This window comes from Corvus hawaiiensis, chromosome 30 (genome assembly GCF_020740725.1).
Source record: "Corvus hawaiiensis isolate bCorHaw1 chromosome 30, bCorHaw1.pri.cur, whole genome shotgun sequence".
Classification (NCBI taxonomy): Eukaryota; Metazoa; Chordata; class Aves; order Passeriformes; family Corvidae; genus Corvus; species Corvus hawaiiensis.
This window is the reverse complement of record NC_063242.1, coordinates 9,562,053-9,577,675: the sequence shown is the minus strand read 5'-3', so window position 1 is coordinate 9,577,675 and position 15,623 is coordinate 9,562,053. Positions and strand designations below refer to the sequence as shown.

The 15,623-nt window shown below is 36.9% G+C and overlaps 1 protein-coding gene across 2 annotated transcripts in view; it reads right to left on the bottom strand.

The window, feature by feature from the left end:
- Positions 1-9,069: 9,069 nt before the first annotated feature.
- RTTN (rotatin) overlaps positions 9,070-15,623 on the bottom strand; it is an 80,322-nt gene continuing 73,768 nt past the window's right edge. For both annotated transcript variants that reach the window (XM_048289554.1, XM_048289555.1), the window contains exons 45-49: positions 14,952-15,151; positions 12,849-13,116; positions 11,508-11,611; positions 11,093-11,162; positions 9,070-9,530 (exon numbers count right to left, since the gene is read on the bottom strand). In XM_048289554.1, the coding sequence (XP_048145511.1) occupies positions 9,448-9,530; positions 11,093-11,162; positions 11,508-11,611; positions 12,849-13,116; positions 14,952-15,151 (725 nt within the window). In that variant the 3' untranslated portion in view covers positions 9,070-9,447. The remainder of the gene's footprint in view (positions 9,531-11,092; positions 11,163-11,507; positions 11,612-12,848; positions 13,117-14,951; positions 15,152-15,623) is intronic.

The following is a 15,623-nucleotide window of genomic DNA, read 5'->3' as shown; positions in this document are numbered from 1 at the left end:
GGCCTCAAACTGCACCAGGGGAGGTTTGGGTTGGACATCAGGAAGAATTTCTTCATGGAAAAGCTTGTTAAGCATTGGAACAGACTGCCCAGGGAGGTGGTGGAGTGATCATCTCTGGAAGTGTTCAAGAATTGGCTGGACATGGCACTTAGTGCCATGGTCTAGATGACAGGGTGGTGATCAGTCAGAGGTTGGACTTGATGATTTGCAGGTATTTTCCAGCCTAAATGATTCTGTGATTCTGTGGTTTTGAACCACTCAAAGTGAAAAATTGCAGTTCTTTCTTTTCATACAATTTTGTCTAGTTTTAGTGCATTTTTTCTTTACTTTTGTTAAAGTGAAAGAGATTTTTTTTAAAAGGTAGTGATGTGTGTGTTCAAAGGCTTACCAGAATAATCTGATACATTAGGCAGACAGGAATTTAAACAGATAATCTGAGGTAAACCTTGCTGGGATAATTTTAGAGTTGGTTGATTGAATTTAGGTTGATCAGAAATAACCAGAGACCTTGACTTAGCAGGCAGTTAATGCCTAAAGATCTAATGGAAGAGGGCTCTTCGTGAACACGATGGACTGCCACACACAACACTTCAGGTTTTGGGTTATTCAAACTAACATCCTGGATCAAGAGGTCCAAGGTCAAAATTGCATTTTACAGCTTAGTTAACACCAGTGTTTGTATCCATTACAAGCTATATTTATTTTGTAATGGGAAATGTGGCTATACAGAATTACTATTTTGTTTGATTATTTTTCAAAACATAAAATCAAAGTTGTAGCTGTATTTTGTCCCTAGATTCCTGGGATTGAAAGTTTTGTGTATTGGTTTTTTGTTGTTTCTGTTGTAGATAATGGCAAATGGTATTTCCTGGACATTATTTCTCAGTCTCTATGGACTTTTTTTACACAACTCAATCAACTACATTTTTCACCAGGCTTGAGACAAATACCTATGTGTCCCCCTTTCATTTAAGTAGGAATTCTATTGCTTCAAATATATACATATAAAATAATATACAGAAGATGGCTGCTGAATGAATTCATCAAGTGGTGAATAAATTCTTCTGAGAACAAGATACAATTTTCTGGCATTCTGATATTAGTCATTCTTTGTACAGGATGGGTAGCATTAAAGGCATCTTAAATAGTTCTCAGTTTGCTTTTCTGAAAAGATTTTGACAGTGTTAATTACTTCTGCTAACAGAAATTTCCGACACTTACACGACCTTCTGCTGCATATGAAAAAGGCTGTCCATGGTTGGTGTACTGATAAATGCAAGGAAAATCCCAGGAACTGAAATTAAATGAAACTAAATAAATCTTAACATTACCAAGAAAGAATTTCCAATGACTTCACCAAAACACATTATACTTCTTCTGGTGGGGGAGCAAGCATTTCTGTATGAAGAAATGAACTCCTTTGGAATGTAGCAATAACATGCACTGATGGCAAGAGAGAAGAGAAGCACAGGATTCTCCTTTAGCACTTACCACCTACCACTCCTTCCAAGTGGCCATTTTATCGCTAACTGAAAATAAAGTTATTCCTGCACGTTGGAGAGAAAGCACAGAACATTTTCGAGAATCATTTGAAAAAGTGCATAGGCTGTCAAGGATCTTCCTTCTAATACATTATGGCAAATACACTCCCAGTACAGGATAAGGAGATTTATTACCATTAAAAGGTATTTCAGTTCAGAGAGAGAATAAAATAATCCGCCCCGAAGAGCTGTGTTCTGGGTGATTACATTTTGACCTCAATTCCTGCTATATTCCCTAGTGAATTTGTCCATACAATAATGTTTCCCCTGCTGGGACCTAGTCCAACACCACCGAAAATTAGATTTTTCTATTGATTTTTATGGTCATTTCCTTCTCAAAATCAGTTGTTGTTAAACCATAAAAAAAAATTTTCCATGCTCACTGTTCCATCATATGTTTTGAAAAGCATATTGGAGAAATCCCACAATGTTAAAATGCATGTTTAACCACAGAGAGATTCAGTAATACTCATGGAAGAATACAAATCCTTATAATCCATTGCCGTGCTACAATTTTTTTTCTCGTTTTATTTTTACAGGATGCCAACTTCCTGTCACTAAGAAAGTTAGCTTTAAAAACAGTATTTAAAGGTATTTTTGTGACTCCTCAATCATATTGCCCTATAAAACTGTATAAAAAATTTGCTTTATTCAAAATGGAGAGGGAGGATTGCTGTCATTATGTGATTACAATGGCAAATTACTGTCAACAAACACCCAAAGTGAGCAGAGAGAATTTTTCTCCTATAAATCTCCTGAGAGCTACACAGAACCCCAAAAACTCCCCATAAGCTGTGCCAGCTTCTGGCAACCTCCTGCTGTATGGCTCCACTCCTTGTGTTGTATTAATATATATTTTTTTCTGGGATGCTTTGCAAACCTTTAATTATTGCAGAATAATTTTGGACAACGCAAGATTTTTCACTCCAGAGTAGCAGTTATTAAGTCAGAAATCAGCATGCAGGTGAATTCAATATTCCTTTTTTAAACTTATTTTTAACGCTGAAAACTGTACATCTTGCAGGCATGAAGTAATAACACCAGAAGTTCTAAGGAACAGTCTCCTGAGCTGTGGACTAATGAAAACCTGATGTCTTAATTTACAGAAACAGATGAAAAATCACACCAAAACTTTCAGAAAAAATGAGAATGCCAGTGACACTGCTGCTACCTGCAGGAGCAGCTTGTCTTAGCCCTTGAAACTTCACAGTTATTTGACATTTATGAAAAACTTCGAAACTGCAGAGCATTTAATCATATAGGCACTAAAAAGCCTGTTAGTAGATCTATAGGATTCACAGATTCATGGAATTGTTAGGGTTGGAAGAGACTTCTGAAGATCATGTAGTCCAACCCCCATTCACCAAATTCGAGATTCAGGAAGGCTCTGAAGTTCAGATAGAGTAGTTTTAAGTGGAAGCAACTAAAAGCTTTTATTCAGGTACTCTTACTCAACTGTGCAGGACATCTTTCTGGAAAAATAACCCAATGGGCAAGAAAAGCTCTGGCTGAGAAGGAGTGAGTCACTCTCCAGCTGCCACAGCAATGCAAGAATGTCCTTCTGCAAACCCTCAGTTACAAAGAGTCCAAGAACAGAAACCAAGAAGAAAGACAATTTTCCTTATCCTGATATGGTGAAATCCACCTCTGAAGTGCAATCACTTTGAACTTGTCTACAAGACTTTAAGCTTGTATTTATGTGATGAGCATAAACATGAGCAAGCTGACACTTGCATGTTGAATGGCGTTGCCCCAGTTGAGTGCATCTTTCTCAACTCACTTAGATGTTGACAACTGTGTTCTCTCAAAAGAGTTATTTCAGGGTTCGTTGTTTTGGGTCTTTTGTTTTTTTTTTTTTTTGTTCAGATACTAACTGGTGTCTGAAGTCAGTGGCAGCATGTGATGCAGCACAACACAGGAAATTAAACTGAGGACTTATTATTACCTTGCTGTTAAACTCAGTTAGCAGACATATCTAGATTGGCTAGAAAGTTCTTAATAACACACATTTTATTACTCCCTGGATCTAAAACACAGACATAGGTGATCCTATAACTCCCAGTATGTTTAAGATACCGGGCCACAGGCTGAGAACATCACCCCCATCTCCTGTTCTGTTCTGTCACTGTAAAGCTCTGCACTGCCACTTAGGGTTAGTGAAGGAAATTTTGGTGAGAGAGAACATTTGATTTTAAAGGCATTCCCTGCTACTGCTGATCTCATTTGTATTTCAACTCCAGGTCAGTATTCTGAAGATAGTCTCAATTAGGAAGCATTACTAAAGCTGACTTTTTAAAGAAAGATGTGCAACAGCAGAGGAAATTTGCAAGTCACATAAATACATAAAGTACATAAATCATGTATTAACTACTGTACGTGAAGCACTGGGAATTGCCATTCTGTGTTCTGGCTCAGCAAAGACTTACATGGACATAGCAAATGCTAAGGACTGGGATCTAAAAAGGTACAAATTTATATTATATTCCTGTTGGCAAGCAATCAAGAAGCTGGAATGATGACATAACATCCAGATTGACTATGCAAAGCAGGTCCATGTGTTTTGTCTATGAAGAATGAGGACATTTGTGAACCTAAGCATGTAGGTTTGCTGTAAATTCAACACAGACTGACACTCTCCATTTTGGATGCATGAAAGCAGGTGCTGTAAGAATTCTCCTCTTCCAGTGAAAATGAAACCAGTTTTTCCATTTCGGATTTCGGTTTTCTTTTTTTTTTTTTTAAAAGGTTGTGGTGGCTGAGATAGGGCTGGAGGACAGGTGGACGGCAACATGCCCTGAATACCAAACATAACTGTAAAATCCCTACTGCTAATGTTCAGCACCTAAAACACTAGTTATAGATATAAGAGTGCCCAAGAATAGCTGGAACTGAGGCCAGAGGGCACAGACTGACCCTAAATCATGGGGTCAAACCCTTATGGGTTACCAAACAGGGAGCCTAACCAGGTCTTAGGAATGCTTACAGACCACACAGAATTCCTGAAGGAGGTGAGGTAATCACAAAAAGATGATGATGATGAGGTCATAAATGCAGAATGCACATCTTCCACAGTGCAGCCCAGGAGCCAAGAGAGGAGCCTACAAGGACTGCAGTGTTGTGAATTTGTATTTACCACAACTCCCTCTCTATCCTACAGCAAAGGCAGCACAATTGCTGTCTCAGCAATGTAGCTGTATGTCGCGGGTTTGGTTTTAACCGGGCGGAAACACCAATTTAGTGTAGTGGTTTGGTCCAAAATACTCATTACTGTTTATCTGCTGTGAGATAAGAATTAGGAGAAATGCAAAGCAGGCACCAAACTTGAAAGAATATAAAGAAGTTTATTAACAGACCTAAAAGAAGAAGGAAAAAAAATTATACCACCTTCAGAACTCTCCTCCTCCCCCCACCTTCCTCCCTTCTCCCACTGACAATGTTCAAAGACAACCCTTGAGATGTTCAGTCTGTTTACCACTTCCATAATAACCTTGTTCAGTCCATTTAGAAAGAGAAGTCTCTTCTTGCTCATGCTATGAAAACATTATCACAACGAGACAGCCGCCCACTTCCAAATATTGTTCAGTCCATTCAGGAAGAGGAGTCTCTCTGCCTGCGTGTGAGTCCTTTCCCCCGACTTGCAGCTTTTCCCGCAACTGCTTTCGAGGGTCCACTCTTGAAGTTTTTTGGGGTACAATTTTAAGGTCGAGCCGTTCAGAAACAAAAACAGAGGCCCTTCTCCTTCCCTGGGAGCAAAGGGTCTTCCTCATCTTCATCTTTAGGACTATTTCTGGGAGCATCTCTAGGGACTGAGGTTTTTTCCTTTCCCGTTTGGAGCAAAAGTCCTCATCTGGTTCATCTCTCCCTGTCCAAACTTCTCATGAAATTACAGCTGCGTCAGCATCTGCCTATCTCAGCGCAGGTGCTTTTGCTTACGAGTTGAACACTCCACCTCCCATATCTTCATGAAATTACAACAGGATACTCTGATATATCATAGCTTCACAACAGAATTTCAGCTTTAAGCATCTCCTCTCTCTCTTCCCTCAGGTTTTCAGCTCTTCACAGCAATAAAAGGGTTACTCTCACCTCGGCCTTGCAGCTTTGCAGCTGGAATGTTGAATGTTTCTTATCGCAGTGGAGAGGGGGGAGAGCCGAGCCGCTCCGGCTGCCCGCGGCAAGGCAGTGGGGGGGGTTCCATGGCTGGAACAGATCCATCGGCTTCAGGATGGCCGTGGCCCGGCCCGGCCTGGCCCAAGCAGGGCCTGGCCGGGCCCATTGGCCCCCACACGGGGCCCGCAGCCACCTGTCCCAGCACCGGAAACGAGAGAGAGAGCTTGGAGGGGGAGTTTGTCTATTCTTAAATGTGGATCACAGAGGTGATCACAACTTTAAGTGGCTTAGAGAATTGTCCATATTCAAACTGTCCAGCTGATAGGTTCTATCAGTTCCCAGAGGAAACTGTAAGCACCCCTTAGCAAGGACGTCCCTTCCGGGACTATGCTTGCTAACCTATGACACTGTAAATGATTACTTTAGAAGCCATCTTGGAGAGAGTTGAAGGAATCACTTTTTTTTTTTGTGCAACCAGAATCAAGTGAAGTGTGGAGTGCCCCCAGATACCCCAGTGGAAAGCAATCTTTGTGTGGCTGCTAACCAGTTTCTCCCCTAGAAGACATTAAAACATTTCTCTGAAGGAAAAGCAGATTTGAGAAGCTGTCACAGTAGCTTCTATTTACTGTGAAGGGAAATCCTTCAAAAAAGATGGGCTGAAGTCTCAGTATAGAAAACTCCCCTCCCCAGTCTGGCCAGTACTGCTGCCACAAGCCCGTAATTGCTGTAATTTCCAAGTTTGGTATGGAGGGGAACCAATGAAAATCACCATCCAGGGCTGTGTAGTTGCTGAGTGAGGAGAATCCGTAAGTCCAAATTGCTGGAAGAGCAAAAAATAGTTCCTTTCTCATAAATGAAATATTTTTCCTGAGGATTTTCAAGTAGGCTTGAAAATCTATTACTCAAAGGTTTGAAAACTTCATCAGTAAGTCATGACTAAATGTCTATATTTGCATGAACACACACAATCAAAACTAAATTATTTAAGCTTAATCTACAATTTTATACCACTTAAGTGAAAATTATTTCTGTGAAAGTTTTGAACATGCACTAGATGACACATCCATCTTAAAAAAGAATCTGAAAGCCGCATTTTTACTGGATTTTATGCACTTACCTCTTTTGAATTTAATAACTTCTTTCTTGATTACAAGCTTATCATAAAAGATAAAGCAACCAAGTAAGAGCGTGATATATCTGCAGTTAGTGCAAATGGTAATTGTATTCTCCTGGATAAGGATTTTCAAGAGACTCCTAGCTTGCATGGCTGTGCCTTTTATTAGGGAAACCAGATGAAAGTTGAATATTACCTTTTAAATTCTGTAGCTTATTCAGGAAATCCATCTCCACTTTAATTGCACTTTCCCCTGTAGGGTAAAAAATTATTTTACAGCTCTTAGAATTTGAAGGTATTTTAGGGTTTAATTTTCTTTGAAAACACAGACATGACAAACACCCCATCCTTCAAGATAGACTGACCTCCAAAATTCTGAAATTAACTGTGAATGAGGTCTAAATATTTAAATCTTTTTTCATGAAAGCTATTAAGACTAAAGGTTATTGTGAGGCTATTTATGCTAGTCTAAGTGCCAGTGAACAGGAAATACAGGGTCATTTACGTTTTATAACTCACCTTGTTAACATGCAGGAAGGCAGGATGCAGCCACTGTATGTCCCCAATTTTCAAGGGAAAATGTGATGGAAGGAAGTGCTGTCCTTTAAATAAATACATAAAGCCCTTTCCTTAATCTTGAAGGAGGAAAGCTTCTCCACAATGTAAATATAGATTTTAGTCCTTAGAGTTTAAAAATTGTTTTGATTTTCCAGAATAGGAACACCAAACATAAGTATTCACTTATGACATTACTACAGTTGCTTCCCACAACTGTAAATTGTTGCAGAATACTGAGAAAATAGCTCATTTTGGGATAAACACAGCACTCAGGCTTACTGTAACAACAAATGTATTACCAATTTGCCCAGATTATTCAATATGAATAGTTTCTTCAAGAACTTGTACAGTTAGTAAAATAGAAATATTTAATAGAAAACAAACACCCAGATCTTCTGTGGCCTTATTGTATTGTACTTGCACGTCATGAAGTCATGCAACTCTGCAGCCCTCATTCCCCTCATGAGATCCATGTGTATTTCTGTGCTTTGAAGGAGCTCTTGCCATCCTTGCAGGAGTGGTTGCTTCCATTAGAATTCATTTGGCATTGACCACTCTCATTTTTTGTCTCCCTGAAACAGAAAAAATGGCAAACAATCTGCATTTTGACTTAGTGACTGATTTATCAGAAAGATCATTGGGGTGAGTATTCTGAAACATAAGTCTCTGAAGAGATTCAGCATTTGGTAGCCCAAGGGAAAGAGACCTCCCCATCAAGCCCAGTCAGCAAATGCTGACTTGCAGAGCTGTCTCCTGCCCTGCAGCTGAGTGTTCGGCAACAAATACCATGGGATGAGAATGACAGCATTTAACAACCGCTTTGCAAAATACAGTAATTACACAACATAAAAAGTGGAAAAGGATCAAGCTTTGGTGGTCCATACTTGCTCTTTGTTTCGTGGAGGGGTGGGAGATCAACCAATAATTACATTTCTAGTAATGACTTAACTCAGCCATAAGCATTACACTTATGGTCAGCTGCATTATATCAAGTCACACATAATTTATAAGCATTGCTAAACAAATAAACCAAAATCCCCTCTGTCAGCAGAAAATACTTCCATCACCTGGTTGAAGAAAAGACTAATTACAGGTAGACATGGCCTTGCTATAATTCTTAGAGATGTTATTCAGGTTTTGCTTTGAATTAGCTCACTTCTATGTGACTCTGACACAAAATAAAAGCTTTATGTGTTGAGGGAAATTAAAACACCCTGTTAGGTACTCCAGAAGCACACGGTGAGAAAAACTGCCCTGCTCAGACACCAATGTATCTTTACCCTTTCAGCATAGAATACTACAAAACTAAGAACAATAGTTACATAGTAGCAGTGCTTGTTCAAAGAAAACACAGGCCCAGATAATATTTGGTGGGGGAGGGAGGGGAGGAATTTGCCCCAAGCTAAAGATTCAAAGTGTTTAGAAACCAACAGCTTTGACTTAAATATTTTCTACATTGTTGCAACGTAACTAAAATGGATGCACAGACCCCATATCCTGAATAAACTATGTTAACATAACTGTCACCTCTAATATCAGCAATTGAGAGCTCTTTTTCAATCGTTAGCGTCTTAAAAAACATGCAGCAATTTGAACTAAAATCTTCAAAACTACAACATACACCCTGCTGCATTTAATATGTGTAACACACCACAACTGCCAACATTTTCAGTTCTTGAATCTGAGCATACACTGTGCCCACCTGCAATCTTAAAAATTCCACTTCACTCACAGCAAATGCTGATCTCAGTTAAAAACCCCTTTATTAAGAACAATCCAAATCAGAAATTCTAATACTTTACAATAACAATTTCAATGCATAATTTAAGAAAATTACTTATTTTTCAAATCTTTTCCCCTGTACATTCCTTCTTCTGTGTACATACTTTACATAGTAGCATAATTATAATTTCCCATTGGGATTACAGTACAAATAGTTTGAACCACATATAGCACAATTTCTTTGGTTCAAAGTCATGAACTCCTTCCTCAAAGGCTTCATAAATTTCTTCCACAGCAGATAGGCTGCTGCCACAGATCTGTGAATCGAAGTGCTTTCTTCAAATTTCAGGCTCTCACTGAACAAGCTGTTCAATTTCAACATGAGAAGTTGACTGATGACCATTAACAATCAAGAAGCTGCACTATATTCTCTAAGCATTTTACATGGTAGGCATGTAGTTCATTTTCTTCTGGCTGGGGAGAACCTGAAAGGAAAAAGAATCCCAAGATTTGAATTTCTAGTTGATTCTTAATATAAAATTACCAAAGATTGCATCAAATGCCTTGGAAGAATGCATGCTGGTTTACGGCCTTAACCTCTGTATTAATGAGTAGCAAATTAGATATTACTACTTTATGTTGCAAATTCTGTTTTGGTTTTTTCCTTGGGTAGGACAAAGCAGGAAATGTAAAATAACAATAGCCATGTCGAAAAATTCCCCCACGTGTACTCAGAAGAACAATATACCATTTTAGCCAATCATCACTGTTAAGTGATCAAAGCTTTACAAGCACAGACTAGTTGAGAACCTTAATGCAGGAATATATTAATGACAATATTGATGACATATTACACAATTGTAAAATGTAACAATTACAGTTGCATAAATCTTTTATACTCCATACTTTGATATGTGTTTATTGAATTAAAAAATCAATAGTTCTGGCTGGGACTTCATGTTCTATAGCAGTACACAAATAAATGGCGATTAATGTTACAAGGTGCTAGTATGTAAAAGGTGCATATTTCTACCTTGTTGATTCAACATGGTATTTTGAAAAGTCTCTGACCAGTGGTACTTCTGCTATAAAGAGAAATACAAACTTATCTATTTATTATCAGTATATGAAATGTTGTATTGTTATGTTTAATGATTGATTTAGTATAGGCTGAGTTTGAAATGACAGTACATTCACAAAAGTAATGGATTTGGGTGACAACACAGGAATAATTATCATGAGATGTTCTATTAAAAATACATCTCCTCCTTATTAGGATACCAACAAAGGTCAATGTAGACAAAATTTGTGGCAAATCTGTTATGCAAATACTATGGAAACCTGGTATTATAACCCCCTCAATCAATAAAGCTATTTGAGTATATCTATAGAACAATTTAATTAATATGGAAGTTCCTTACCTTAAAATGAGTCATTATCACGTCCTGTCAAGATTAGACTAACTTGATGTGACCCATTATTAACTACTGAAACTCCAGCTATAGACCAGTGTCTGAACACCTTTAATGCTAAATGTTCTTCAGCTGAACCTATTGTACTGAAGCTATTCAAACAAGTTATGTTCAGTTATTTGAGCAAAAATCTCAAGCTCTCAGAATGTCACTAACTCATGGCACAGTATTTCAATGTTGTAACAATGCTCTGTTCTGATACCTTCTCTACGTAGCTCTGAGGCTGAGCATGGGTAAGCAAAGTCAATGCTAAAAGAATTTTTCTTATCACTAACTTTAGACTTAAAGAGTCACAGAACTGTACTGTGAAAAGAAGGATTTTTGTTGCAAGCATGATCAGACCTATGCTTCAAAACTAACCTTGGCAATTACCTAAGGTCTTTACTTAAGGCATTTTTCTCCATCTGTATTTATAAGGTGCCTAACCATAAACCATATTGCTAACTGTGATTTTAGAGACAAAAATATCCTTTCAAAAACTTGTAGCACAACAAAAACTTACTGTAATGATATAAATTGAAATCATTTAATGATGGAAAAATAAAGAATTGGCATTAGGTAGAAGTAATACCTACTTTTCTTCACTAAAGAATAAGCCTCATCTATTCTTCTCCTTATGGATGGATTCTTCAAAGTCACTTTTGCCTGTACACACACAAACACACAAAACACAATGAGCTTTCTTCCCCACATGATCACACTTCAACACCAAAGTTTAGAAAATCACAGTAAGTCATCAGAGCACGAGACGCAGGAATTTTTAGAATTAACATGACTGTATCATCATACAGACTTTTATATTAGTCACAAATGACAAAGGACAAGCTGCTTCTTTACCATGTTTAATCTCCCAGCCTCAGCAGCTATGCAATTAAAATAGACCAGAATGACTACTGTAAACTTTATTATTATTTACTTAGAGATTACTGTATTGTTTACAGCATAAAAGTATAACATTACAGTTCTTTCACAGATTTCTCAAATACTAACCTTCTGATAGTTGTGAAGCAAAGCCCAAAGCGAAGCTGCTCCTATTCTCTGAACAGCAGGACTGTTACTTTCCAAACAGGCAGACAGTACTGCAATTGCTTGATCTAATGAGACAAATAAAAAAAAAAATGAAACCAAATGCATCTAGAAAATATAATCAAGAGCAATGTAAATATATTTACATGCCTCAGTAGATTGATGCTTGGAGTACACTTATTTTTATGACAAGTACGGGTATGGCAGAGGAATTACAAAAGCTTTATTATCAATTAAATTTCAATATGCTCATAAAATCAGCACAGTACATTGAAAGAAGTGTTAAAAACAATATAGCAAAACAAAAACAAGTAATGCAAAAAAGTTAAGCCACCAGTAATAAAACATGAACATTATGTATAGCCATCAGCTATGCTTAGGGACTGAGTAAGCTGTGAAACTGTTTTACAACTCCCACTAGCCACAATTAGAGCCACATCACGATGGATATTAAGATGTTTCTATTTTCCTTCATACTTATTATGCAGATGATTTGCAACCAATGAGAAATATTTGCCACCCCACTGTAGGTGCCTTAATTTTCTAGCATTGCTCTGAAGCCAGACTCTTCAACTTTGCTTGTTCACTTCACAACAAAAATTCATAGATTATGTAACTGAATAATGTATATTTAATTAAGGCAGTAAATCCACATCTTAGGAAAAATAAAAAGCATGGACACTATGGAAAACCTGCTGAGAACTTATAACAAAGACAGGAGCATTCTCTCTGCAATTAAATGGGGGAAAGAAACATGCCTTCTACAAACAACCATGAAAAAAGTTCCGAGCACATTGTTATATTAAATATATATGCCATGACATAACTTTATCATTATCGTAAACATTTTCTGCACATGACAGGACATAGAACAGTTTGTCTCAACATTCATGATTTGAACAAGCTAATAACATTTTGTCCAACTCGAAGATAAGAACTTCAGTTATTTGAAACTGACTGACACAAAAAATCCTTCAATCCTCCCTGAAAAATTAACTATTTGAGAAAACTGCAAAAATCCTTTCATTCATAAAGTCTTGCTATATCCAAATGATCTGCCTAACAATGAATCTTGATTTTCTTTTTAGAACTATTTCTTTGCTTTTCTTTTTATTATGTATTATTGCAATTGTCTCTCTGCCAAAATATGTGTTCTGTAATTACTTCTAAAAAAATAATTTTTATAAAAATGCTCTTCTAAAAAACAACACTGAGTTCTTGGTCAGTAACCCAAGCTGCCATGAAAATATAGTCTTCTGGAAGCAACAATATTCTAAGAGAACAATATACCCTTCAGATACTTACCATTACCTAATATCTTTGGTTTATTAGCTGGACTAAAACATATGTTATGTAGAATAAGAAGTGCTAGATGTTGGCTGCTCTTGTGCTTGTATTTACACATTTCAATGATCTGGTCTAAAAACCCATTTATCTTCATGACCATCTGTTGTCCATCTTCTCCAAAAGATATGTTCAGTAGCAGCTTTAGCCAGAGAGTAGACACATTACTAGAATTTTTATTACTTCCTTTTGGTAATGAAAGAGATAAAAAGTTCTGCAGGAAGTTACTCTGTTAGAAGGAAGAAAAAGGGTTTTAGAATTTATAGGATTCCATGGCTTGTTCACTATTGCTTGACCTTCCAACCTACATACTTGACCAAACACTAGTACTACTGTTTAATTTACATATTACAGGCAACCCATTATTATTCAAAGATTTTTGAAAAAAATTACATATGAAAAAGAATCTACTGCTTGGTTAAAAAGTTAATATGGTAACATACATTTTCTTCTATAATAATTTATGCAGTGTAGATACACAGAAGTTGATCCAACACAATATATTTCTTTAAAGGATGATTCCCCCCACCACATAAGCTTTTTGCTTTACACTTAGTGTTTCTACCCAAAAATAAGCTAGGAACATTTTAAGTGAATCAATGCACTACTTAGATAATGTATTCTTGATTCCATATTTAGTATTGCATTATATTAGCAAATGTTAAAGGTATCATAGAATGTCTCGAGTTGGAAGTGACTCATAAAAATAAAAAGAAAGGAGGAGTTTCCTACAGCACCACTCCTTCCTTCACTGACAGCCAGAGGAATGTCTTCTATTTTTGTAAGCTTTGAAGAAAAAAAAATGTGCATTGATATGACATACACTATCTCAGGGTTTGCCTCCACTTTAAGAAGGCTCCGAGAAGGTGAAAATCTATCTCCCTGTTGCAAGAAGGAGATGTTCTAACATAAATTCCTCTGATGAAAAAGTCCTTGACTAAATATTCCCAGCCTCACCGAATCTTGACAACATATACAAGCATCTGGTTGAAAGCAAGCAACCCAGTAAACAAACTCACTGTAGTTTTCTTCAAGTGAGTATAATATTGGTAATTTAATTTTCACAGAGGGAATTGGTTATTCAGCATTGCTTACACTTATGAAAGCGGAGCCCAAGACAGAGAAGGAAGACTAAGTACTATCACACTAGAGTGCAACTCTGAAGAGACTAAAAGCAAAAACAATTCACAGAATATAACAGCTACTACAGAAGAGATCTCAAACTCTTTGTTTCTATCAAAAAGTTTGAGTATTAGACACTTTGTAACGGTATGACCAGGTTTTACATAATTAGCAGCACAAAAAGATCTATTTTCCCCCTGCATTTCTAATGGGTAATAAGATCCAAGAACAGAACATTATTAATGGAGATCAAAAGAAATTGTTGCAATTATTAAATTACTATAAAATATGATAGAAACAAACACACTTTCTATAATTTCTGTTGTGTTAGCTCATCACATCACACTACAGTTGACTTTCTATATGGTCTGACTTCTTTCCTTAAGGTTCGAATTTATTTAAATGATCAAAGTTCAAGGGAAATAGATTTTTCAAAGAACATGTGATAAAACAGAGTAAGGATCATTCTATATACAAAATATAAAAAGGAAAAGACATTACATACAGTTGTGTAATAAGAATAGATTTTTATCTAACATCCAATTACTGACATCTTCCTAAAACTTTTATAAAGGTTATGTTTCACACAGCACACCTAATGATTTATACAATGTTTAATTTCTTGTTCATTCATGTGCAGCTATTTGCTCTACAGCATACTCACTTTCATGATCCACTAGTGATTGCCACCAATGTATATGGGTATTAAAAATGCTACACCCCACTGAAACAGAGAGGTTATAAAAAGCTCTAGAAAAAATTGTCCAGACTATGAATGTAACTGAATTCCACTCTGCTCTTAGGGAACAGTAACACAGCTGAGAAGACACAATGGATTTGACTCCCACAGAAGCATTTCTATACGATCACAGGATACTCCATACTAAAATATGAGGTTTATTAAAAAGAAAACTGCTAAAATAAAGATTACCATCTACTTACCTTCTGAATAATGCCTTTACAGTCATGAGACAGAGCAAGGTTAGATATTAGACAAAAGACCACCTGCTGAACTGGGCTGTTATCATTTGACACATGGGAAGCCAATTTCAAGATGTTATGCATTAATGAATTGCCAGCTGCACTTCGTGCAGACGGAAGTAATGATTGTCCACCACTGGCCCAACAAAGTGAAGCACAACCTTAAAGCAATGAGACATTTATCATATTAGAAATGCAGATGTGTATTTAAAAGAAAAACGTACAGAAAGAGCAGTGCCACTGCTCAAACAATGAGATGGAACTTTTGAAAAGATTTATTAGGTATCTTTTCTTTCAACCACAATGAAGTCAATGGGACATGCTTTGAATAGAAATGTGCCTGAATGTGGCAGTTTACTGGAATAGGCATCTACTGTTCTATTGTTCTAAAATGTAAGAGGCGATTCTGCTGTTAAATAGAAGCCATTGCTCCATCTCAGAAAGTCTCCTTAAAAACCAGAACATATATCTAATTATACAATTATTTGGCAGTTGAATCTGAAGGGATCCTCTGAAACTGGTTCACAAAATGAGGTCTCTGTATAACCTGAAAGGATTAATATAAGTTTCTTAGAATATTTTTTCGAGAAATATAAGCACTGTCTGCAGCTGTCATTACACTGTACAACAGAA